Source organism: Lithobates pipiens, unplaced genomic scaffold, assembly GCF_037356315.1.
Source record: "Lithobates pipiens isolate NorthernLeopardFrog02 unplaced genomic scaffold, aLitPip1_a1.2 Scaffold_18, whole genome shotgun sequence".
Classification (NCBI taxonomy): Eukaryota; Metazoa; Chordata; class Amphibia; order Anura; family Ranidae; genus Lithobates; species Lithobates pipiens.
This window is the reverse complement of record NW_027507758.1, coordinates 365,479,067-365,506,889: the sequence shown is the minus strand read 5'-3', so window position 1 is coordinate 365,506,889 and position 27,823 is coordinate 365,479,067. Positions and strand designations below refer to the sequence as shown.

General features: G+C 43.5%; 1 protein-coding gene across 7 annotated transcripts in view; it reads right to left on the bottom strand.

The window, feature by feature from the left end:
* Positions 1 to 27,823, bottom strand: part of TNK2 (tyrosine kinase non receptor 2) — a 296,608-nt gene that overhangs the window by 99,688 nt on the left and 169,097 nt on the right. For all 7 annotated transcript variants that reach the window (XM_077487599.1, XM_077487600.1, XM_077487598.1 and 4 more), the window contains one exon: positions 2,220 to 2,397. In XM_077487599.1, coding sequence (XP_077343725.1) covers positions 2,220 to 2,382 — 163 coding nt within the window. In that variant the 5' untranslated portion in view covers positions 2,383 to 2,397. The remainder of the gene's footprint in view (positions 1 to 2,219; positions 2,398 to 27,823) is intronic.

Below are 27,823 nucleotides of genomic sequence, written 5' to 3'. Positions count from 1 at the left end.
CCTTGGTCTTACACTTCCTGTTATAGGGTGACAATACTCTGTTCCGTGTCCTGAATGTTCTCTTGCATTGTCACCCTGTCAAATGGAATTTCAATGGAGACTACAAGTGTTTTTTTTTTTAACACACATTACACAGACATGTTGCACTGTTGTGACTATCGGAAAAGCTACCCTGAAAAATGCCAGCTTCAGGAGATTAGCAGCACTAAGATACAACCAGTGCTGCCCCCCGACCCCCAATATGGGCACACTCATTGGACAGGGCCACGTGAATGCAAGTCAGGGTCTCACTTTATCCTCTTCTCTTCAGAAGTGAAATTTTAGCTCTTCAGAATGATTTGCTGTTGGTGAGCTTCTTTGAACATAAACGTTTTTACTCACAAACCCTCCCTTCATCTAATTTTTCCTATTTTTCAAGCTTCTTTCAGCTTTTTCATGCTCCTCTCAAAAATGCGAGTTTGGTAGAATTTTTTTTGCCTTGTAAGAGCCTATGCCTGTAAACTTCTGAAAAAGCCATAGTGCACATGAACACAATGGGGTTGATTTACTAAAATTGGAGAGTGCATCATCAGGCGCAGCTCTGTTTGGAAACCAGTCAGCTTCCAGGTTTTATTGTCAAAGCTTTAACTGAATAACCTGAAGTTAGAAGCTGATTGGCTGCCATGCACAGCTGCACCAGATGTTGCACACTCCAGTTTTAGTACATTAACCCCATTGGCCAACATGGAGGGGAGTTTCCAGGCAGAAAAAAATGAGAACTCAAAAGCCTGTAGGAGCAGCTTCTTTGAGCTGCAGTGTGCATAAGCCCTAAAGTGTTACTAAACCCAGGAGCTTGCATTCACTATATCTGATCTCCCACAGTACACAGAACATGGAAATGTAATTGTTTTAGTAAATATAAACTGCTAAATACCTTTTCTCTTTAGCTGTATATAGCAGTCTTGTGACTTCTATCAGTGTCTGGTTAAAGCTGATAGGAGTTGTCATTCTCCTGTGATTGTCCTATGAGACTGCAGGACCCCTGACCCTCTGTCTGGACAGTGCTAATTGGCCCTGTGCTGATCACATGCACTCTCCCAAGAAAAAAAAAACTCTCTGCAATACACACCAAATGAGCATGTGCAGCTTGTCCCCTTAGCTCTGTTCTATCAGGAGATGGATTGGGGACACTGTAAGAATGGGAGGGACAGGATCAAACAGCCTTTTTACAAAATGTGGAGGATTAACCCCTTAGGTTCCACAGTGAGTATAACAGACATGCTTTACTGCATATACAGAGTGGTTTTACTGTTGAGGGTTTAGTAACACTTTAAGCCACTGTTCACACCGGTACAACTTGTCACGCAATTAGGCAGTTTCAAATCGCATGACAAGTTGCACCCCATTGCAGGCAATGTAACCGTTTGTATCGCCACAGCTCATGAAGCAGCAATTATGAAAAAGGTTTCTGCACTACTTTTTACTGATTTCATTGTGACTTGCATAGACTTCTGTTAAATGAAGTCGCAATGACACCAGCAGTGCAAATTGCACTGATGTGCGGCTTTGAAATCGCACTGAAGTAGCATGATTTAAAAGCCGCCCTGGTGTGAACCAGGGCTTAATAACATAAGATAAAATATTCTACAGCTTCTTATTAAAAAGAGAGTCGGTAGAAACATAATGCAGCCAATGCTCTACCTTTCTTGTACAATCTTCCTTTATATTTACCAAAACAATATAATATGAGGTCAGACCTAAACACTTTAAATTTGTATGCAATCAGGTAGGCCCTTGCACTACATAGTTGGAGGTAAATATAAAGGAAATTAAATAAGAAAATTGTATAATGTATGGGCATCCTTACACACTCTCAAAGTAGGATAAATACACGTGGGCCGTTCACTTTGGAAGGGAATGTTTCCTTAGCTCAGTGAATGAGATGAAGCTCTGCTGACTTCCATCATCCAATCATGTGTAAGCATAATTTTACATTTTTCTTTTTTGTGATCACCTAGGGAAGCAAGCACACAGCAGTAATAATGTGCACAGTGTAGTAATTAACATCAACAGGTTAACCAGCAGATCCACGTTTTTCTGTTGTCAGATCACTGATGGGTGAACTGGGGCTGGATATTTTGGATGACTGCACTTCGCACAGTACTACACAGTACTACCCAATAATATCTGCTGTACTGACTTGCTGTTGTGTGAACAAAAAGGAAGGAAAATGTTCTCACCAGGTCGGCCCATGCCAATCTTCTCCAAATCTTCATTTTTCACGTAATCGAAGTGAGAAAGGCGCGTGATGTTGAGGTCATCACGTATACGCAAGAAATACTGCTGCAGTTGCACCTCGCTCAGGAGTTCCAGAAGCCATTCCGAACCTTCATCTGGCTGCATGCTACTCCCCAACCTCTGTGCAGAAGAAGAGAAATGTGCGATTTTCAATATACATATACTGAAAGGACTTCACAATCAAACTCTGTACAAACCTGGGCATATACAGAATGATAAATGAATAAATTCCACTTATGGGGGAAGAAGAAAGACTATGTATGTGTGGGATGGAAAGGGTTCTGAAGAGACTATGTTTAGCTGGAGGAGATTAGGCTCATAAAAACTGTCAACACTGTCAGTAGAAGGCTCTATGTTTGCTATCTTTTCCCAGCCTCTGAAACCAAGTGTGAGAATTTTCACACTGGTACTAGACTTCCAGGTTTTACAGTGTGTCAGTGTGCTGCAGCAACGGAAAACCAATAGTAGCTAACCAGTCACATCTTACTCATCACAATAATAACACAATTAATCCGCTATAACTATTGGTTTACAAACACAAAATGATATCATTACAACACTTACACTGCAAACAGTATTAAGATCAACATCACAATCCCTGAAAACTCATCTGTTCAGGGAAGACTATTCCACCTCTACCTAAAAACTGTACTTTTACCTTCTCCATCAGCTCATCCCTTGCAGTCATTACCCTTTGTATCATTTGCCTTTTCCTTTTGGATTGTATAGTGTTGCACAAACTGTTCTGTGATTTATAAATTTTGTATAACAATAATAAAAGTTCAATTTGAACATGTTCCATAGTATGATATTGTACATTAACCACTGCCCATCTGCTGTACGTTTATAAACATCCTCAGATGGGAAGGGTGATATCTTGGTCATCTATGCAGCAATGGTCACAATATCATTTTGTAGGCCCGGTGATTGCCTACAAAGTTAAAGTAATCCTAGCAGCTAAAGAGCCGCTAGATTACTTTTGGTCGCCACCGCCCTTTGCTCTCTCGTGTGATCAGGGAGCACAGTAAGGATGAGATCAGCGGCATCCAGCTCTAGCCACACAGATGTTGTTCCTCCTACTGTGTGATGTCAAGAAACTAGAAGCGACGAGGATTTCATCACTTCTGGTTTTCGTTCTTTGTTTACCTGGCCATTAACAGACCATAAAGCAGCCGATAGACCCCAGATCTCTCCATAAAGAGGACCTGTCATGGCCCATGCTATTACAAGGGATGTTATTCTTACCTTGTAATAGCAATAAAGTTGATCGGAAAAAAAATAAAAATAAATTAAAGGTACAGTGTTATAAACAAAATTATAATAAATAAAAGAAAACGTTTAAAGGGCCTCTGTTCCCCCATGCTCAGGCACAAATGCAAACATGCACGCAGGTCCCGCACGCATATGTAAACGGCGATTGCCCTACATATGTGAGATATCAGCGGGAAACGCCAGAGCGAGAGCAATAATTTTAGTGCCTGACCCCCTCCGTAACTCTAAACTGGTAGCCTGTAGAGGCGTTTAAATCGTTGCCTATGGAGATTTTTAGGTACTATATTTTGGCGGCAGTCCACAGGCAGACGCAATTTTAAAGCATGACATGTTTGCTATCCATTTACTCTGCCTAACATCATCTTTTATATTTTCCCAAACAATTGGATATTAGATTGTGTTTTTGTGTATTAACAATCATTAAATAGTATTTTTTTTTTTTTTTTTAATTGCGTATGAAAATCAGCTGTGCAAATGTCATATGACATTATTCTCTAGGGCCTCTGCTTAAAAAAATTTTTTTTTAGGGGGTCCGAAGTGGTTTTCTAGCAAAAAAATAATGTTTTTTACACGTCGAAAAGCAATGGCAGAATTGACCTGGACTGGAAGTGGTTAAAATTAAAAGGGTCGACAAGAGTAAAAACTGGGGGGATCCTCCTTTTTTTCTTACAACTATATAGTGCAAGAGATAATCCAATATTTACTGAAAACTAAAAAATGTGAATAAGCCCAAGCTGATGTGTCAAGATATTTTCAAGAGCATAATGCTGTAACCATTTCCTGTAACTACATCCGGCAAATAATTACCAGGTAAACATCAGAACAGATATAACTGGCACGCTAAACATAACATTCGAAAACATCCTGAAATGACTGCCTGTTATCATTGCATGGTATATGTGCTTCCTGTGGTCATATCCGTGGCACACCAGACACACATGTAAATACATTAAGATGTACAAAACCCAGGCATAGGGGGAAAAGGTCATTCATGTTCCAAGCTGGTTAATTAAAGATCCTATGGCTTAGCAAAGCCAGACATAGTTTTATCATGCTATACAAACAGTACTGCTGAGACAACAATTGAAAACTGTACACTAAATATATAGGCTACTTACTGTGTCACAATAAACATAGAAATATTAGCAGTTGCATCTTTAAAAATAATTGTCATCTAAAGCAGTTTATGTATACGTATATACAACCCAGGATTTAAAATATACGTTCAGCAGACTTGTAATTAACTGTCAACCAGACATACATTTTTTTTATGTCTACTCTGAGCTAAATTCTAGCGCAAATGTATGCATTTTGTTGTCATTCCTCTTGACGCTTTCATTGGCTGCAGGAAAAGTAATGAGATATCAAACGAAGTTGGATAACAGTGCATTGGATCCATTTGTTTCCTACACCAGCTAAGTAAAGGGAATGTCCATTATAAGATACACCACCTGCTACAAGACGGCCCCTACATAACTCCTTCGCAGCCTCGACAACATCCAAATGAAGACAGAGGGATGATCGCACGCTAAAATGTTTTTTTCCTTATTTCAAGTCAAAACAGGATACAAGATAAAGCTCTGTTTACCATTCTAATCAGCATATTGTCAAAGAGCAGAGGAAATGTATAGCTTCTTAAAGGAAAACCCTTGATGCTGACTTGCTCTAAAGTTGCAGTCGCAAGGGCTGTGACCACAATTGTAATGCAGTTGGGGGCTAAAAACATAAATGCAAACTACTCACAGGGGGGACCTCTGGGGGAATCAAGGATGGAGAAAGATCTGAGGGGTCCTAGAAGAAGACAGACTGAGCAATAGCATGCAATATCAAGCTGCAGCTAACAAAGCCAGCAGAATATTAGCATGCATAAAAAAGGGAATATACTACAGAGATAAAACTATAATCCTGCCACTTTATAAAACTCGGGTCCGGCTACATCTGAAGTAATCCATCCAGTTCTGATCACCAGTCCTTAGAGGAGATATGCTGGAGCAAGTCCAGAGAAAGGCAATACATTTAAAATGGTGACAGAAGGACTTAGATTATGAGGAATGACTACAAGCAATAAATGTATTCTTCCTGGAGAGACGCTGGAGAGGAGATGTGATAGCAATATACAACTACTATGTTGATCCCAGTGTAGGAAAAACGATTCAGTCTCAGGGAGTGTAAGAGGACACAGGCCACACAATGAGATTGGAGGAGAAGCGCTTTAAGCTTAAGCTGCATAGGAAGTCAGGGCAATAAGGATGTGGAACTCTCTTCCATAATTGGTGGTGGCAGTGGGGAGTGTTGATATTTTTAAGACTCTTGGACATGCATTTTAGTGAACCCAACATACAGGGATATGGGAAATGATTATCGACACTGACACACGTACACCCACACATATTGAACAGGATGGACTATTGTCTTTATGCAACCTTACTATGTAATAATTCTGGCTCAACTGCCTAATCAGAGACTATATAGGATAGTATTTACATACAAATAGCCAGAGTTTTATGTATGGACCTATGTGACCTACCTGAAAATAATTTGTGAATATATACTTGGGACTAGTGACATTTGCATGTTACATACATCATATCAAGTGTGGATATACTTTCATCAATAATGACAGAAGATCTGGTGGGTTTTTCCACCTCATATAACAGATTTTGTGTTTTTGTTTTTTTAACACTAAAATTCTGCAGGGTATCAGATTTTCATCTGTAAGCACGCTATTTATTTCACCTGTGTTTTGTGAAAAGAACTGGAGAGGATGTCCTGTTAGGGAGCATGCACACTTATGATGAACTGTCAAGCCTCCTGGGAAACTTGGGAATCATCCGATGTTACTGGGTGGCCTCCTGATCTCCCAGGATCTTGACTGAATCTCACAAGTGTTGGCAGCTGAATGCTGGTATATTGTTTGGGTCACAGTACCCAGCATAGAAGGTATGGAAGTGTGATCTCCTGTATGACAGTCATCGCAAATTCCCAACATGACAGAGGAGAGAGGCAGAGCAGTGTGGGAGCCTGTGATGGGTAAAGTCAGTGATCACCAATGCTGGGCTTGGGGTAATTTTTTCATGCCAACACTTTGTGGATCATTTTTACACACTGGGATTGATTTACTATAGGCAAATAGGCTATTCACTTTGTAGGCAAATTTCCCCTTAGGTTAGTGAATGTGATGAAAATTTGTGTTGGAAAGAATTTCCATTTGCATAAAAGAAAATTTTATTTAAATAAAATTAAAAATTATGCTTGCACATGATTGGATGATGGAAGTCAGCAGAGCTTCATATCATTCACTAAGCTAAGGAAAAATTCCCTTTCAAAGTGCATTTCCATTTATCCCACTTTGAGAGTGTGTAAGGCTGACCATACATTATACAAATTGTATTTATCAATTTCCTTTAGGCCCCTTTCACACATGTGGACAGTATGTCCATATTTCATCCATCCATTTACGGATCAAATACGGACATACATGCATCTCTATAGGATAGCAGATGTCAGCGGATGAACATCCGCTGACCCCCAATATTGTCCGTCTCAGCTATGGTCCGATTCTGCAGATGGAGGAAAGTCCTATTTTTCTATCCATCTGCAGAGCGGATGGGATGAATACAGACAGACGGTCCATGATCATCCGATCCCCCATAGAGGAGAGCGGAGATCTGAAAGGGCGGTCCCTGCACAGTGTGCAGGGGCCGCCCTGTCATCCGCCGGCTCAGCGGGGATAAACGGAGCGTTCCCCACTGAGCAAGCGGATCATCACGGATCCGTCCCACGTGAAAGGGGTGTTAGATTTACCTTAAGCTATATAGTACAAGGGACTACCTGATTGCATACAAATTGAAAGTGTTTAAATTTGACCCCATATTATATGAATTTGGTAAATCTAAAAGAAAAGTGTACAAGAAAATTGTATAGTGTATGGCCTTAGGGAAGTGTGGAAAGGGACACACTCCTATGCATCTTTGAACTGAGCACTCGGGCATTCACATTGTGGTGGGAGGGGTGGTGTTTTTCAGGCACTATTTTTAGTCCTTTAGCGCCTGAAAAATGCCTCAGTGTTAAAGGGATCTAAGTTACTGACCTGGAACTTGCATGCAACCAGCAAAGTCAGAACGTATCCTGCATTAATAACTTATATTGGAGACAATCAGAATGAGAGCTGACTGACTAGCATTTTCAAAACAGAGAGATCAGCAAAAGAAGTCTACATGATTCTTTTAGTACGCGTTCTTTATTTAAAAAAAAAAAAAAAACACTTGTCATTTTAAAACTTTTAAGAGGCAGTATCCAGTCTTCTCTGTTAAAAAGTATGTAAATCCAACATTCCATATTCCTGATATGTGCCTGCTGTACCATGTACTGATGAGAAAGTCTCCTGTTCTCTTTGTATTGCTACCTCTGTGTGAAATCCCTGCTGTTCATGGCATATATCAATTGGTTTGTGCAAAAGTTATAGCATCTATAAACTATGTGATATATTTTTGGAATATTTATTTATTTTAACTAGTAATAGCGGCGATCAGCGACTTATAGCGGGACTGCAATATTGTGGCGGACAAATCAGTCCCCTGACACTTTTTGGGGACTAGAGATGCTAATACAGAGATCAGTGCTAAAAAATATGCACTATCACTGTACTTTTGAAAGAGAAGCAAATAAATCGAATAGTCCTTCAGGCTTCAGCAGCACTAGACCATTTAAATGATAATAAAATGGTAGTAATCTGTGCATCCAAGTGGGTCAAAGTTCAGGAAATCAGTGTGACAGTTCATGTAAACCACATCAGCTGTTTGGACATTCGACCACCACCACACCAAGTGATTCTACTCCCTATAGGAATTGCACTCACCAGATTCCCAATAAATAATAACCTCTGTATGTATGTTGAGTCTCTGCGATCACTACCAAAATTACATCCGTCCAGTACTCAAATCCGATCAGCCAGAAGGGGATCGCACACTCTGGCCCTCTGTTTCACCCAGACAAAACCAGCTACAAACTTTCCATAAAACTCAGGCAGAAGGAAGGGAAAAAAGTCTCATAGTGTAAAACTGTAAAGCCTTTATTCATATATAAAACCCCTTCCCTTATAACATTGCACTTACAAATGTCTGTTTGAAAAAAGCGTTCAACATAGGTATTGCATTGTCTACTCAGTTCCGTTAATCTCACCACCTCTCATGGAGCTGTAATCGTCCCTGGTGGTTCCCAGGAGAAGATCAAAGCCGATAGCAGATGCTGCAAGCCGTGTGGTACACCTAGATGTGTTTCGTGATTCGGTCTTTGTCAATAGGCTAATGACATTGACAGGGAAGGGGTTAACAGCAGGGGCAATCAAAGGGTTAAATGTGTTTGTAGAGAGTACTTGCTAACTGTGTGGAGGGTGCTTGTACTGTTGAAAGGCAGAGGTCCGTGTTCCTGCTTAGCAGAAACACATGATCTCTACCTCCCCTTCTAGCAGAACAGCGATCTGCCTTGTTTACATAGGCAGATAGCAGTTCTGCCTGTCTCCTGAACAATTGGCGGGTCCAGGTGGACATCATGTCCACCAGACCTGCTGACTGGCTCCTGCTGTGTCCAATCACAGCGGGAGCGGGTCGTCAGCGGTGCGCGTGCGTGTCCCAGACCTGGAAGTGCAGAATCACGTACAGGTATGTGATTCTGCCCAGAGAGACCGCTCTCCTGCAGTAAACGTACATGGGGCGGTTGGCATCTGGTTAAACTGAATGGGTTGTTTTACAAGGTGATTGTTTCAATCACTTTAAAGCGGAAGTAAAATCATTGATTTAACAGTTTTTCGAAAAAAGTTACATTTGGGATTGCCAACTGTTACATTTGCTTGTGCTGTCAACCAAACTGTCAAACCATCCGATGGCTGGTGTCATAACGTAGTTAAAGACTAAACAGGGCCCAAGATGGCAGCTTCCTAAGCTGAAAACAATAGGAGGGTTTACTTCCACTTTAATGTATGAAGCACTGTTAAGTGAAATGTGGGGTATGCTTTGTCAGGAAGTTGATATTCACATACAAACCTCAAGGTAGGCAAAGATTCCTGAAATACCAATTCCAAAAAGGAACAGTATGAAGAATGTAAGATATGCATTTGCAAGTTTGCAACTTATAGGAATGGAGTATATCACCCTATATGAACAATAAAGTTCATTGGACTGAAAAAAAAAAAAAAACATTGGTGTTGTGTGCCTGATGTGTAAAAGAAAAAAAAATATTTAGTACAATATTGTTATGGTAACAAATCTGGTTTAGTACCAACGCCCCAACATTTCCAGCGGGAATGAAGCACTCCTCATGACCTGAGCTTTCAACGCTGTGAGCTCATGCTGTCAACATGTTACAACCCCTGTGAGATATGTCTTCATTTCCAAATGCAGGGAAAGTCTTCCGCTTTATTAGGTAAAATGTAAATAATTAAAGCTGATCTCAAAACCACAATAATAGCAGAAGAGTCAGACATGTCCAAAAATGTGCCCACAACTGCTCTTCCCTGACAATTTTTAGAAAACAATTAACATTTGCACACAATTGGAAGCATATGTCTGAGCCGGAGAGCTTGGAAAGCTTCCACTACATTTTTGGCAGCCCAAAATCAGCTATTTAAATTGATCACAGTCAGACTATGGCCTGAAAACAGAGACGTGTTCCCTTCAAACATGTTATTTATTTATTTTGACAGGTGGAGGAAGAGGGGAGGCTGGGGATCACATCAAAATAAGTGATCTTTAGCTGGAAAAGCAGAAACCGCTCATGCTGACAAGTCTTCAAAGACTATGTTCTAGGATGAACAGTCCTCTGTCCTGAGAAAGCACACATCTCTTTGCAATGGTTTTATTCCACTGAAACATCATACAAAGGTGTAGTAAAATGTAACCCATAGACAGATCTAAGGATAATTCATATTTATGTCCATATATATGGTCCCTATCCATGAATGAAAAACAGACATCAATGCATCTCTATGGAAAAACTGATGTAAATGGGAGATCATCCATTTCCATCTGCTTCTGTCAACATCCATTTTTTGGAATGGATCAAAGTCCTATTTTTCGTCTTTTAAAAAAAATGGTTCGGACAAAAAACAGATGCAAACGGACAAATGGTCAGTTTTTGTATGAAAAATGACTCCAGCGTTATTCCACAGAGTTCCTTTTGTGGGCGGATGGCGAAACGGTCAATACTACCTCATAGCCTAAGCGGAGTGTTCCCCTCTTTCCTTGACTCTTCTCCCTTACTGCTGTTCCTTCTTCCCTCCCTGCTCATTTAGACATCTATTTGAGTACCTTGAGTAATCGCTGTGCGACCATTTTCCAGTCTAATGTGACAACACGTGATCCACACAGCAAACCTTTCCTAGGAAAAATCATTTCCAAGCACAGTATTTGATTGATTTTCCTCCCGTTTATACACCACCTTTGTTGGAGATGGCGGTGTTGTATATCCATGTATCAGCCATAAATTACCTTAGTGTTCCATTAAATTATTACCTTTAAGATCCAAAATACTACGAATATCACAACTTTAAAACAATCATTCTTCTCTTGTATAGCAATAAGATGTTCAGGATAACACATGTATATCATCCAAATGTGTATTAATGTTATAACTATTTGTTTCTCAATGAAATGAGAGTGAAATGAAAAATGGCTCCAGGACTCAAGTGGTTAAGGACTCTGGAGGATGTAAAAACTGATGAAAAATGGATCATGTGTTTTTTCTTTGAAAAAAAATGTAACTAAACTGATGAAACAAACAGTCCACAAGTGTGAAAGGGGCTTAACACTAAAAAGGCCCCTTCACACTTGTGTGTGCATTAAGCCCCTTTCACACGATCGGACTGTTCAGACTGCCCATTGTGCTCTATGGAGCACCTGCGACACCCACTCCACTAAAAACAGACAGATGGGGGGATCCGTTTCTTATCTGTCTGGCGGATCGGAACAGATGACAGTCGGATGGAAGCGAACAAGTGGTCATCCTGTCATCTGCCTGCTCAGCAGGGATCAGCGGAGAGATTCCCCACTGAGCAGGTGGATCCATGGCGGAATCCGCCCCTTTGAAAGGGGCCTTAGTGTAAAATAAAACAGAAAGCCCCCGTTCACACGTGAGCATTTTCCTGCTTGTTTCCCTATGTCTGACTACACAGAATCCCATTCTTTCTAATTGTCCCTGTTCAGGCTTGTATGCTCAGTCATCCTAAGCTAAAAAAAAAGTCCATCTTTTAGTACGGCTCTTTTTTGAGCATATTCAGGCGGTTCTGATCCTATAGACCTCAATGGGAACGCCTGTAAATGTGTTTTTATGTCTGAAGAATTTAACTCCTACCCTTGCTCAGCACAGGAAACAAACTCTTCAAGCTTGATACACATACAAAAACACGTGAAATGCCTGAAAAATTGCTTCAAAATCATCAGGGCTACACTCTGCTCAGATGTAAATGCAGCCCGATTTATTATGAATGGGCCAGCAGAACTCCGGAATGCACAGAGAACTGCACCTGCACCATTAGAACTAGGGCTGAAAAAACTAATCGATTAATCGACAACTAATCAATTATGAAATTAATCGATTATTATTTTCATAAATGATTAATCGGCCAGTAACATAGGGGTAAAAAAAAAAACTAAAATTAGCCCTTTATAGTACAAAAAGAGCAAATCGCTACTGTAAATATTACTTTCACTGATCTACAGTAAAAAAAATAACCCCTCACAGTAGTGATTATCTGCTTTTTTTCTACTATAAAGGGCTCATTTTAGTTTTTTTAACCCCCCTTATGTTACTAAACGTCTTAGATCTGGTTCACATTTATGTGTTTTATGGTGCTTTTTGCAGAAATGCACTACAGTTCATTTACATGGTTTCCTATGGGACACGTTCACATCTGAAAGGGTTAGGGACTTTTAACGCAAAATGGTGCTTTATTGGATCAATATACTTCATTGGAGAAGCTGCAGAAAAGCATGTAATGCATTTTTGCAGCAATTTGTGTTTTTTAATCTGCCCAAAAAAATGCAAAATTGCAAATTGCAGTAAAATCAGATGCGCTAAAATCAAAAACGCACAGCAAAAAGCACTGCAGAAACGGATCAAAAGCAAACTGCATAGGTGTGTACCGAGCCTTATGCTGGCCTCACAGATCAATTTTCAGATGAGAAAATTCAGACGAAAAATCTTTGTACATTCGCTGAATGAAAGAATTTTGTTTGAAATTTTCACTTGTTTTTAACATTCTGTTTTTAAAAAGAATGTAATTTCTGAACGAAAAACACATAGTGTCTGAAAATGCCTTTGACTAAGAAGATTTCTATTATTTCCAAATTTGAAATGTCAATTTTGAAATTTTTTAAATTTTCCAAATGAATGTCAATGTGACCCACTCTTTTTTTTTTTTTAAGGTCATTAACCCAGAGGTTGACAAATTTGCTTTGAATTTAGGAGCCAGTTAAAAAAGTTAGGAGCCATTTTTTATTTATTTTTTTAGAGTGGAATGGATTGTCAGTTTCCGGGGTAAGGCCACTCATTTTCACCCCCTATCCCTAACTCACAATGGAGCACCCAGTCAATAACTCCATTGAAACGCTGTTACATCAGGGTTATGGGCTGACCAGAAAGAGTAAGGCTGGCAACAGGTGGCACTGGCAGGTGGCACTGGCAGGCACGTGGAACTGCCAGATGGCATTGGCAGGTGACACTGGTTGGAACTGGCAGGTGACACTGGTTTGGAACTGGCAGGTAGCACTGGCGGTGGCACTGGTTTGGAACTGGCAGGTGGCCCTGGTTGGCGATGGCAGGTGGCCCTGGTTGGCGGTGGCACTAGTTGTCACTGGCAGATGGCACTGGTTGGTGTTGGCAGGTGGCACTGGTTGGCCGTGGCACTAGTTGGCACTGATTAGCGGTGGCACTGGCAGGTGGCACCGATTGGTGGTGGCACTGGCAGGTGGCACTGGTAGGTGGTGGCAGGTGGCACTGATTGGTAGTGACAAGTGGCACTGATTGGCAATGGCACTGGCAGGTCTCACTGGTTGGCACTGGCAGGTGGCACTGATTGGCAGTGGCAGGTGGCACTGATTGGCGGTGGCAGGTGGCACTGGCTGGTGGTGGCAGGGACGTGGAACTGCCAGATGGCATTGGCAGGTGACACTGGTTGGCATTGGCAGGTGACACTGGATGGCATTGGCAGGTGACACTAGTTTGGAACTGGCAGGTAGCACTGGCACGTTGCACTGGTTTGGAAGTGGCAGGTGGCCCTGGTCGGTGATGGCAGGTGGCCCTGGTTGGCGGTGGCACTAGTTGTCACTGGCAGATGGCACTGATTGGCGGTGGCACTGGTTGGTGTTGGCAGGTGGCACTGGTTGGCGGTGGCACTAGTTGGCACTGATTGGCGGTGGCACTGGCAGGTGGCACTGATTGGTGGTGACAGGTGGCATTGGTAGGTGGTGGCAGCTGGCACTGATTAGCGGTGGCAGGCGGAACTGGTTGGCACTGGCAGGTGGCACTGGTTGGCGGTGACACTCAGCACTGGCAGGTGGCACTGACTGATGGTGGCACTGATTGGCACTGGCAGGTGGCACTGATTGGTAGTGGCAGGTGGCACTGATTGTCACTGGCAGGTGGCACTGATTGGCACTGGTTGGTGGTGGCACTGGTTGGTTGCAGGTGGTATTGATTGGCGGTGGCACTAGCAGGTGGCACTGACTGGCAGGTGGCACTGATTGGCAGTGGCAGATGGCACTGGTTGGCGCTGGCAGGTGGCACTGGCAGGTGTCACATGGAGCTGTCAGAATTTAGCTTAATGTCGGAATGGGCAGGACCCAGCCGGGGTGTGAAACCGACAAGTAACAGAGAGGCGGATCTTTCAGATTTGAGCTTGATGTCGAGGTGGGCGGTGGGCGGGACTCAGCAGCTATCAAACACCAGCCAACTATTGGGCTGCTTAAAAAAAGGGGCGGGGCCACATACACGGAGCGGCCTGCCCAGATCCCATTGGCTGGTGTTTGATAGCTGCTGGGTCCCGCCCACCCCGGCCAGGTCCCGCCCACCCCAACATCAAGCTCAAATCTGACAGATCCTCCTCTCTCCGCTGCTTATCAGTTTCACACATTTAGCGCGACGCCGCTAAGTGTGGAGGAGGGAGGAGGGCGGCAGTCAGTGTTCATGCGCTGCATGTCTGGGGCATGGTTGCGATTTCTGGTCGCATTGGCGACCTGGCGCCTGGGGTTTGTCGAGCCCTGCATTAACCGATTAATCGAAACAATAATCGGCCAACTAATCAATTATGAAAATAATTGTTAGTTGCAGCCCTAATTAGAATATGTTCACACTTGTGAGGGGGGGGGGGGGGGAGTTGTGTTTTTATGCGGAAAGAAACACACAGAACAATGGTTTTCTGTGCACTCTGTTCACACTTCCACACAGCTGTCAGCAACAGGACAGAGCGATGCAGAAAATTGCAGCAAGTCTGCATTTTTTGCACTGCTCTGCAGCTCTCCATCGCCCCTGTGTGTTTATGTACTGCAGCTGAGCTGTGAAGCATAGCAATGAATAGAGTGAAATTCATATTAACATTCAACACATGACACATTAACTTGGGTAGCACCCCACATTGAACCACAAAAGTCTGAAGGGGGACTAAAAGTTGTATGATAAGACCCCACACCAATTTTTTTTAGATTTGGAATCAGGGTTTCTCCGCATCCAATTCGCAATACAGGAGATTGTGGCCAGCTTTCTATGGAGCCGGTTCACACATCTCCATGGTGGCTCCAGAGTGAATTGCACAGGAGTCCTGTGCATCTTTGGCTCCGTTTCAGGGCCAAGTTCAGGCAACAATTCAGCCCTGGTCCGTCCCCGAAACGGAGAACAGGGCCACACCAGACCCCTGATACGGGCTGCATCCGGCAGCAGTGTGAACCCAGCCTAAAACATTAAAGTTGAATTTTAACCACTTCGCCTCTCACACGTGTTCACTATGGACCAGAGATATTTTTACATTTCTGCTATAGACCTGTTTATTCAGCAATAACTTGTTGGCTGTCCTTTTTTCTTTAAGGACAGCCAAGGATATTGTCATGCAGCAAACATTTGTTTCACAATCCTTACGCAATAAAAAGTAACAAAACACACTTTTTTTAAGCAGTGTTGGTTTAAAAATAAATTCTGCTACTGCACAAAATCCGTGCATTTTTTCTGACATTTGTCCTGTTTAAAATGACACTACAAATATCATTCTGGTACAAAGCATTGCAAAGTTATTTAGAAATAAAATCAAGTGTTTTTTTTTTTTTTTTGATTTTTTTGCTTTTTTTTTTAAATCAGCAGAACAATCAAAGACGGAACCCAGGTTCACACTGCTTCAGGATTGAAATCATGCGATTGCACAATTTCATTCCCGCATGTCAGTTCACACTGATTTCTCTGAAATTGTCGGTTTCCTGCACAGATGTCTATTGATATCGCCAAAAGTAGTACATAAACTACTTTTGGGAATCAGTGTGGTGCTGCAGTTATGTCACACCGATCTGGACGGTTCCAATGCGGGCAATAGCCGCTGATTTGGCATGCGATTTGACATGTTGAATCGCATGCCAAATTGGCCCAATGTGAACCAGGGCAGAAGGAGATTAAGGAATTAATTAGGGTTGAGTGGCGTAAACTAGGGCCTAATGTACACTGGATGTTTTTACAGCTGCTGTTTTTGGCTTCAGATGTTTTTCTCTGTAGCCAGTAAACTCCCCAGCATGATATCTTATGTGTCCATGAACAAACAACCTTTTATCAGCGTTTTTTGTCAGGGGAAATAGAACTAGCGGGTTTGTAGAGGAGTTTTTCAGCTGTAAAACGCTGAAGAAAAAGCGAAAAAGCAGCTATTCGGCGTCTATGAGTGTTTTTGAGCCATAAGCTTTTGTGGGAGTATAGTTTTGCTCAAAAAGCACTGCACAAATCATTCTACAGCTAAGGCTATTGGTGTTTTTATAACATGCATTGTACGTGAGGCCTAAGGCTGGCTTCACACTTATGTCAATTGGATGCCAACATCCAATTCGCACAGTAGGAGATTGTATACTGCTCTCTATGGAGCCGGTTCACACATCTCTGCAATGGCTCTGGTGCAAATTGCACAGGAGCCCTGTGCGTCTTTTGGTTCATTTCAGGTATTGAGCCCAAAATTCAGGCTGAAATCGGACCTGAAACAGTGAATGGAGACGCACCGGACCCCTGTTGTAAGCCGATGCGTGTTCTAGTGTGAACCCAGTCTAAGGGTTAATAAGGGGGTTAAACAGAGGAGCATTTTGTAAAAAAAAATTTTTTTTATAACTGAACACTTTTTTGCTTGACAGATTGCATTAACTGACATCTGCAGATCTAAATCCATCCCATCACTGAAGATGAATACATGACCTTTTTTGGGCATGTATAACACGTCCAAAGTCTGCAACTAGTTAAATTCTTTAATAATTGATGAGCCGTTGCTTCTACAGGAGTTTTGTGTTTTGCCTGTAAAAGCGCACATTAGGACGATTACAGGCATATTTTAAAGTGGAGTTCCACCCAAAAATGGAACTTCTGCTTTAAGTGAAGGTGACACCCTGACATGCAACATTTGGCACGGCGCGGATACCCTCTTTTTAGGGGCATCCAGCTCCCACTTCCTCCCAAGGCTCAGCGGAGCCGGAAGTTCACCTCTCCCCCCTCCCTCAGTCCAAGCTCTATATGAGTGTTTTTTTCTGCCAAAAGAGCTAGCATTTTTGTTAAGGTGTACTTTACCCATAACAGTTTGATAACAATTATTATTCTTTAACCAGCTCCGAAAGATTTAACCCCCTTTATGACCATGCCATTTTTTGCAATGCGCCACTGTGTTACCTTAACTGACAATTGTACAGTCGTTTTTTTTTTTCGCTATAAACAAAAAACAACAGAAAATTTTGAAAAAAAAAACAAAAAGTAAAAAATAGAATTTCTTCATCAGTTTAGGCCAATATGTATTCTGCTACATACTAAAAAATAAAATCACAGCAGGATTGAGCTGCCGGTGCCACGCAGTCACTCCCGCTATCTGAAACTGCAGGGTTACACATATATATATATATAATATATACACACACGTGATCTTGTGCAGCGTGGCCGCACTGTGGCAGTGAAACTGCTATAGGACGGTTGTCAAGTGGTTAACCTAAGGACATACATTTTGCATTAAAAGAAAAGGATTTTTTTTTTAAATCATACTAATCATACTTACCTAGGTGGATGCAGCATCAATGCAATTTCCCCCACTGTCTCTAAGGCTGAGAACTGAGAGATCAAACACTGCTGATCACTCAGTTCTTCCTGCAGCACTAAGCAGAGAGCTGGTGAATGTCAGTCATCGCTCTCTGCTCTGCCCCTCCAGCAATCACTGGAGCGCTGTGCTGTGGAGGGGGCAGGAGCGGCTGGCTCAAGTTTTTTAGCGGCTAGCTGACAGGCTGAGCCAGGTGAACATATGGTGGCGATCTTTTCCCATCCTGGACCGGCTCTGTGACATCAGCTGACAAAAAGTCACAGGAGATCAAGACGAACTGCACTGTGATCCACAAGAAAGGTACAGCCAAAGCTCGTTTGGCTGTACTTCTTCTTTAATAGTGATGCTACCAAAATTAGCAAGTGCTGTTAATTGCTTCAAGTACTGCTCCTGTTCATTCTTGCAGGAAGTCACCATTTTGTTGAAGCCCAGAGCAATCACTACCTTACTGGAATCCTTAGTCTCAAAAACTATGTGTCACTTTCTTCAATTTAAAATGTGTTCATTTCTAGACTTTATTATATTTCTTGGCTCAGGGGAAGGCTGACAGAAGCTTTACAGTGCTCAGTCTCGTAGTGCTACCTGCTGAGGGAGGAAAAGAGAGAATATCAGGGAAATAAGATAAGACACCATTCTTGTAAGTTTTAGGCGCGGGTTCACACTGCTGTGATGCGAGAACCCGTGCAAATCTAGTATGGGTTCCCGCGTCGTATACAACTCATAGGCAGTTCACACTACCCTATGTGAACGGCTGCGGTCGTCCATACAAAGTTAATGACACCCCCAGATTGGTTCGCATATGAGAGTGCTAACTGTCGGACAGGTATCAGATCGCATTGCTGTGAACACCCATGAGATCCGATTCAGGTGCAGGCTAAAAAAAAGGGTCCTGCACAAATTTAGTCCAAATGCGATGCAAATTCAGCCATACAATTTGTATAGCTGAATTTGCACAGCACAGACATCGCATGTGGTTTGCACAGCAGTGCAGTGCGAATCACATGCAATGTCTGACATCGCAGCAGTGTGAACCGAGCCTTACTCTTTTGTTTCTCCCTTTGCAGCAGAAATTGTCCTGTTATTTCTTCTAATTTTATTTATTTTTCTCCCTAATCTGTGTTCCCCCAGCACAGTCTGTTTCATTCCTGATTCTTACTTCTCTCCCCTCTACCCAGCAGCAAGGCTGTCAGGAGATTGGCCTCTAGTGACTCACTGATTTTAGGCACAGTGCTGAAAATAGAAAGCAACTGAGCATGTGCATTACTGCATTTTAAACAGTATAGGTACCTATTTTTTAAGTTTTACATAGCCATACCTGCAAAAGGAGCCAGCCTGAAGTGATCTAGTAGAACGTAATGCAGTTGCAAAAGTCATTTTGTATTTTAAATAACAAACATGTCATACTTACCTGCTTTGTGCAATGGAATTGCACAGAGCGGCCCCAAACCTCCTCTTCTCAGGTCCCCTGCCAGCGATTCTGGCTCCTCCTCTATGTATAGTGCCCCCATAGTGAGCCGTTTCCCATGGGGGGGGGGGGGGGGGACACACACAGACAACAGGACGTGGCCCTAACTTTTGGCTACAAACACAAGTGATGGAGTGATAGGAATATGTTGGTACATGTGTCACATCTGCATACAATAAAACAAACAGGTTCTCATAAAAACAACATTATTTTTATACCCAAAACGTAAAAATGAATTATTCATATCCACAATGCTGTGCTACTCGGAATACCTGGCTGCCTTTTGTGATGTCTTGAAGGTTTCTGCCCCTCAACTCTCTGGGATCTTGTGGCTACACTACCCCAGTGTAACTGGAAGCAGCGTTCCCCACCTTCCCGATGCCCTATATGCTAGGGTCAAGGATGTAGAACTGATGGAAAAAATGACTGCCAAAATTCATGAGCGAATGGAGGCCCACAATAAAGTGTGGGAGTTGTGGTACCTCCAGGGGGGATCCATCTTGAGCATGTGAATGAGTTAATATGATGCCCTACCCTGTTTCCCCCCCAAATAAGACATAGCGTGATTGTTGGCGATGGCTGCAATATAAGCCCTACACCCAAATAAGCCCTAGTTAAAGACCTTGTAGGTCTTATTTTCGGGGTAGGGCTTATTTTCAGGGAAACAGGGTAGGGCTTATTTGGGAGGTAGGGCTTATATTGCAGTCATCACCGACAATCACGCTAGGTCTTGAGCAGTGATATTGCTACACCAGAAGTCTTATGCACATCCTACAGTGCTATGGTTGATTATAAAACGGTTATGATGAATAATGCGTTTCCTTCTTTTGAATGTATGTATCTTCTGGTTTCTCTTTGTATTGATAAAAAAAACAATAAAATTGTTATTTGACAAAAAAAAAATGTATTCATAAATGTGTAGAAATAACAGAACACTCACTGATATATTAATACAAGCTCTGGGATTACTACTCACTGCAAGAACAATATAGTACGTTTGCATGACCCTATCCTGAGCTTGTTAAGCTTTATATTTTGCACCTCTCAGGAGGGTTTATTTACATTAGGAAAGTGCAGAAATGTAATAGTTTAAATGGGCCCTGAGTGAACTCCATGTATTCTATTTCATACGGAGACGGTTGTTTTGGCACTGAGCATCCTCTGACAGAGCACATTGTATATACACAAACAGTGGGTGAATCATTTGCTTCACTGGACCCTGTGCCTAAATGAACTTGTCTGTTGGAATTGATGCTGAGTGTAGACCTCACTTCTTTGCCAAATGGGGCCCCATGTTTGCAAAAGCAACAAAGACCAAGCAAGTACAAGGCATTTTAACAAACAAGCACCAACCAATAGCCTGTACATAGCCAAACAGATTTCTAATGAATTGCATGGACACATGACATATCTGCTTGTCCTCATTGTTATTACATAGGCACTGAACCTGCTGTTACCTCAAGTTACCTTATATAGAAAAACTGTACTGAGAAAATATGTAGGCTTCCATGAGGGCCCTTTCACACTGATGTGTTTTTCCTGTGTTTTTACCTTGCAAGAAAAAGATTTCCCTTTAAATGCTATGGGAATCTTCACGCCACTGCGCTATGGGTGTGGTGCATTTTGAAAAGTGTTTGCATGCTGCACCTTTTCCTTGAAATTAATGGAAAACGCGGCAAAAACTTGGCAAAAATGCAATGCGTCTTGTGTTTTTTTAGTCACATGTCCATTTTTCACAGGTACAGGCAACCAAAAAACACACCAGAAACACAGCAAAATTGTGGTAAAAACATGCACACATGCCCTTTTGCTACAGAGCAGTGTGAAAGAGCCCTAACTGTTCATTGCCAGCTGCTCTGAGTGGTCCTGCAGTGTTCTGGGACCTGTGACAAGTCCCAGAAGGCTGTTGGGGAAGGAGAGGGCCAAACCCTCCTCTCAGATCTCCGCAACAAACTGACTGGAAGTTGGAACAGGTACCTGTGAAAACAAGGTACCCACTCTGCCCCTCACCCAAAAAAAATTCAAAAAATCACATGCCAAATGTGAAGGGCGAGGAGGTGGGGGGGGGGGGGGGAGCAGAACTTCCCCTTCTGCTTTAAACATGCAAGCTGTCTGGCTGTTATGTTGATCCAAATGCTTCCATACTTTCCGTGTTAATGACAAGGATCAAATATGTAGAGCATGAGTTATGATTTCTGCAGCTGCTTCTTTCAGGTTAGTGGCTACAAACAGTCAGGCAACCAACATTTTCAGAAGAAACTCAAGAATTTCTCCCTGTATAAACACCCTTTAGTTTAAAAAAAAAACTAAAATCAGCAAAACTGACATTATTTACTATGCAACCCTTGTGTTGTGGCTCCTGCTTTACTTGAAAACTCCCTCTGACACCCCTTTCCCCACACACAATCTTTCTGTGTGTCGGGAATAAACAGAGCCGAGGGACCTGTCATATGCACTCATTTTTCTGCCTTCCCATTCATAAAAACTGTACAATAGCTTATATTATTTAAAAATTGATCCGTGAATGGACAACAAGTGGAGGAATGAAAAATCTGCTTCCTCATCATTTTTCATTCACAGAAGCTATAGTACACTTTCTATGGCTGAAGAAGCAAGGCAGACATAGTTGGGCATTCTTGATGAGTGCATATTGACTGGTCCCTTGGCTCTAGTAACCTCCATCACACCCGAAGATTACGGAGGTCGGGGTTGGGGGCTTGGAAGAATAGGCGTTCACTGATTTCTTTTTTTTTTTTTTTTCTTTAACTAAACTTAGACTTTAGGCCTCATTCACACCTTTTCATTTTTTTGTGCTTTTTGCAGATTTGCACTACAGAACCTGTTCCATAAGAGACCATGTTAAATGGACTAAAGGGCAAATCTGCAAAATGTCCTAAAAATGCATAAGTGTGAACCAGGCCTTAAAGCATATTCATATACTGGCAAAAAAAATATATATTAACAGTCACAGACACACACTATCTCTACTGAGCTTCATAATAGAAGCACCACCAATAAACACTGGCCTATGCAAGTTATGCTGCTGAAAACAGCCCAAGAAGTTCTTCCTTTTAAGGGCTCATTCAAATGGCAGATTAGTGCCATCCTCCGTGCAGAGCCACTGGCAGATGCATGTGCACCCAACTCTATGGGCTGCCTGCACACAGCTCTATGGTGGATGCACACACATCTGCCAACGGCTCTGCACAGAGGAGGGCACTCATCTGCCATTTGAATAAGCCCTAAAGTACAACTAAAGCCAAAACATTTGTTTTCATTTTGGATAGAGTGTAAAGGACACACTATCCAAAACTCTATTCATGTTAGAACTGCATCTCTCCCATTACAAGTCTATGGGAATGCAATACGGGGTAGTCTGGAAAATTCAACGCCTGATACAGAAGCAGTGACCACACCGACACTGTTCCAGATGTTCAGCTCTGAAAATGGCTCGTGCTCGCAATTCGTTTTCACGCGGACTTTGCAAACAGTTTGCACCCCCTGTAGTCAAGTTAAAAGTGGAAGGCGGCGGCTCAAAGTGTTCCATCAGTGGGGGCAAAGTGATGCCAATAGTCTTCTGGGATGCAGCAGCAGTGCAGAAGACTGTTGCCATCACTTTGCCCGCTGATGGAACAAATTAGTTTGTTTTAAATGTATGTAATAAAGTCATGGGCATAAACGCTAGTCACTTCTATGCATCCCTAAAAACAAACAATTCAAACCATTGCCATGATTTAAGAACATTTTATAGTATATCTAAATCTAAAAACAAAAATGTAAGCCTACTAATCCTTCAATATAATGGCTGCATTCATTTTTTTTTATTTTAGTTTCCCTTTATTTTCACTTAGTGGTCTGCCCAGTAACAAACTTCATGTCTTAGGGTGTCACCATTACGTATGGAGGAGCAGTGGAGACACCCTTTGACAGCAGCACTGTCTACCAGAGGAGAGGGTATTACAATAAAGCCTAGCTCTAGCTAACACTTTTTAAACTGTTTTTCTTTGGGAGCTAAAGGTTTTAATTGAATGAATAAAAGCTGACTAGTGTAAGCTCCCCTGTTAGTGTTGCATGGTTTGTCTCAACCTTGGTCCCAAGCTCTGTTAAAAGAAGTGGAAAATCAGGATTAACAGATAAAAAAATAAATGCAATTACAGGGAGACTCCGTAAAACAAAGACTGCTTTGTTAATGCTGGTGACAGACTGCATTATACTATATATGGCATTTTTTTTATTTTGACTTAGCTACCACTGATAAAACTATTTGAGTCACTAATGGTAAGATTACATGTTCTGACACCTCATTTGTCCAGCCTAAAATACAGATAATCAACAGTAAGCAGAAATATTTGTGAAGGTGTGACCGGCCTTAAATAGAAGTGTACACAGATCGTCCATGGTACTGAACATTGGTTTCTGGAAGGAACTCAGCTAAAAAGTTAAAAGTCAACAGCTACAAATACCGTAGATGCTAACCTGTCTAGGGATCTAGGCGCTGTCCTCGCCTGACCTGTTTCTTTACTGGTCTATGGGTCCCTGGCGCCACCATGTTGACTTTGGGAAGCTTGCTTTGCGCTGCATCATGTGAATGGTCCCGCAGCTCTCTGGGACCTGTGAAGTGTCCCAGGAGGCTGCGGATGGGGACAAACTTCCACTCAGATCGCCAAGAAGATTCAAGTAAAAGTAGGAGTGCATACCTGTCAAATCTAGGTACCTGCTCCCCCCTCCAAAAAAAAAAAAAGTTTCCAGCACAGTGGCTAAGTGGTTAACACATCCGCATGCAGCACTAGGGTCATCAGTTTGAATCCCAACCATGGCACTATTAGCCTGGAGTATACATGTTCTCCCTAAGCCTGCATGGGTTTTCTCCCACACTCCAAAGACATGCTGGTAGGTTAACTGGCTCCTGTCTAAATTGGCCCTAGTATATAGTTAGGTCCATATATTTGGACACGGGCACAATTTTAGTTTTTCATATTCAAGCTATAGTTATATAATAGATATGGGTTGAAAGTGCACATTCTCAAGGGTATGTACATCCAAAATCGGAGGAAGGGTTTAGGAATTACAGCTCTTAAGAACAGCCACCCCCCTTTTTCAAGGAAAGAAAAGCAATTGAACAATTGAATCAAAAGCTGTTTCATGGCCAGGTATGGCTATTCCTTCATTATTTCTTCATCAATTAAGCAGATAAAAGGCCAGGAGTTGATTCTAAAGCCGCGTACACACGAGGCAGACTGTCTGGCCAACTTAGTCCTTCAGACAATCCGACGGACAGTCCGTCATACTTTCGAATGAACGGACTTGACCACACACACCACTTTTTGAGCGGACTAATACGGCGTACTAAGTCCGCCATACTATCCGCCCTACTTTTAAAATGAACGGACTCGCCCACACACGCGGAGGAAAGTCCGCTCATTTCGAGCGCGTCTCCAGGTAGGCGGGGCCCGCGAAGGAGACGTTGCTGGCCCCGCCGCCTGGTATGGACTTAAAGGGGAACCCCAACGCCGAAAAAAATCGGCGTGGGGGTCCCCCCCAAGTCCACAACAGACCCTTGTCCGAGCACGCTACCCGGCCGGCCAGGAAAGGGGGGCGAGCGAGCGCCCCCCCCCCCCTCCTGAGCCGTACCAGGCCGCGTGCCCTCAACATGGGCGGGTGCCTTGGGGAAGGGGGTCCCTATATAAGTGGCCGCGCAGTGCGTCCCTGGCATTCCGGCCGGAGAGATCGTCGAGGCAACATCTCCTGGAGAAGAAGGAGAAGAAGAAGAAGAACGGAAGGCGGCGGCGGCGGCGGCGACAGAAGACCGGGCCACCGCCTGTAAAAGAGCTATAAGAAGGCGCGGTGGCCCGGCAGAAGAACCGAAGAGGGGGACAAGACCCCCGAAGTCGGGAGAAGAGGCCGGCGGCGAGGAAGAAAGCTGGACTCCTCCGCTAGCAAAAGAGCTACAAGAAGATAGCGGAGGAGTCCGGCGAGAAGACCCCCGAAGACGGAAGACCCCCGGAGCTGTGCAATAAAGTATTTTATCTCGTGTGTTGTGTTTTTTTTTGTACTTTTATTTTACAGGTGAATGGGTAGGGGTACATTGTACCCCATACTCATTCACATAGGGTGGGGGGCCGGTATCCGGGGGCCCCCTTATTAAAGGGGGCTCCCGGATTCCGATAAGCCCTCTGCCCGCAGACCCCGACAACCAACGGCCAGGGTTGTCGGGAAGAGGCCCTTGTCCTCATCAACATGGGGACAAGGTGCTTTGGGGTGGGGGGGCCGCGCGGCCCCCCCTTCCCCAAGGCACCCCCCCATGTTGAGGGCACGCGGCCTGGTACGGCTCAGGAGGGGGGGCGCTCGCTCGCCCCCCTTTCCTGGCCGGCAGGGTAGCGTGCTCGGACAAGGGTCTGTTGTGGACTTGGGGGGGGACCCCCACGCCGATTTTTTTCGGCGTTGAGGTTCCCCTTTAAGTCCATACCAGGCGGCGGGGCCAGCGACGTCTCCTTCGCGGGCCCCGCCTACCTGGATACCCGCTCGAAATGAGCGGACTTTTCTCCGGGCGGGAAAAGTCCGCTCATTTCAAAAGTACGGCGGACTGGCACACACACGGGCGGATTGTCCGCCGAAATGCGAGTCCGACGGACAGTATTACGGAAATTCCGAAATACTTAGTCCGTCAGACTGCACGCTGAAAAAGTCAGCTGAAGCCCACACACGAGCGGACTGTCCGCTGCAATGTGTTTCGGCGGACTAAGTAGGCCAGACAGTCCGCCCGTGTGTACGCGGCTTTAGTGTGCTATTTGCATTTAGAATCTATTGCTGTGAACCTACATCATGCGTTCAGGCGCCAGGGAGCTGTCCATGCAAGTAAAACAGGCCATTGTAAATCTTCAAAAATTAAACAAATCCATCAGAGAGATAGCAGCAACATTTGGAGTGGCCAAATTAACAGTTTGATACATTCTGAGGAAAGAAGAACACACTGCTGAACTCCGCAACATAAAAAGGCCTGCATGTCCACGGAAGACAACAGTGGTGGATCCTCTCTATGGTAAAGAAAAACCCATTCACAACATCATACAAGTGCAAGACACTCTCCAGGAGGTGAGCGTATCATTATCATTGTCAAAGTCTACAATCAAGAGAAGACTTCACTAAAGCAAATACAGAGGGTTCACCACAAGGTGCAAACCATTCACAAGCCTGAAGAATAGAAAAGCCAGATTCTACTTTGCCAAAAAAACATCTAAAAAAAGCCAGACCAGTTCTGGAAAAGCATTGTTTGGACGGATGAAACTAAGATTAACCACTTGAGACCCGCGCAATAGCCAAATGACGGCTACAGCACGGACCTCCTTTGCCGGGACTACGTCTATTGACGTCGTCCCCTGCACGAGCGGCCTGCGCGCCCCCTGAGGGGCGCGCGCGGCGCGCTCTGTGATCGGCGAGTCTATGAGACTCACCTGATCACGGATCCGAGCAAGGGGTCGATCCCGACCCCTTACCACGTGATCAGCTGTCAGCCAATCACAGCTGATCATGTGATACAACGGAGCCGGTAATCGGCTATTATTCCTCATCGTGCTGACAGCGTGAGGAGAAAAAAAAAGAGCCGATCACCGGCGGCCGTGTTCAGGACATCAGTCCCGATCATGGCCAGCTTACTAGTGCCCACCTGCCCCCCTCAGGAATAAATAAGTGCCCCCCGTAAGTGCCACCCAGCAGTGCCCACAGTGCCACCCATCAGTGCCCACAGTGCCACCCACAATCTGCCTCAACAACGGTGCTGCACCCCTGTGCCACATATCCGTGCCCATCAGTGTCATCTTACAGTGCCCATCAGTGCTGCCCATCAGTGCCCAGCAGTGCCACCTATCAGTGCCCATCAGTCCCATATATCAGTGTTACCTATCAGTGCCCCTTAGTGCCACCCATCTGTGCCACCCATCCGTGCCATCTTATCTGTGCCCATCTTTGCCCATCAGTGCCGACTTATCTGTGCCCATCAGTACTGCCTTATCTGTGCCTATCGGTGCCACCTTATCTGTGTCTATTAGTGCCGCCTTAACTATGCCTATCAGTACCCACCAGTGCAGCCTATCAGTGCCAACCAGTGCAGCCCATCAGTGCGCCTCATCCGCGCACTTCAATGAAGGAGAAAAATGACCTGTTTGCAAAATTTTATAACAAACTATTAAATATGATTTTTTTTTTTTGCATCTTTTTTTCTTTGTTTAGCAAAAAATAAAACTCCCAGCTGTAATTAAATACCACCAAAAGAAAGCTCTATTTGTGGGAAAAAAAATGATAAAAATGTCATTTGGGTACAGTGTTGTATGCCCGCGCAATTGTCATTCAAAGTGCATCAGCGCTGAAAGCTGAAAATTGGTTTGGGCAGGAGGGGGGTTTAAGTGCCCAGTAAGCAAGTGTTAATCTGTACCAGAATGACGAGAAGAAAAAAGTGTAGAGAAGGCTTGGAACAGATTATGATTCAAAGCACACAACATCATCTGTAAAAC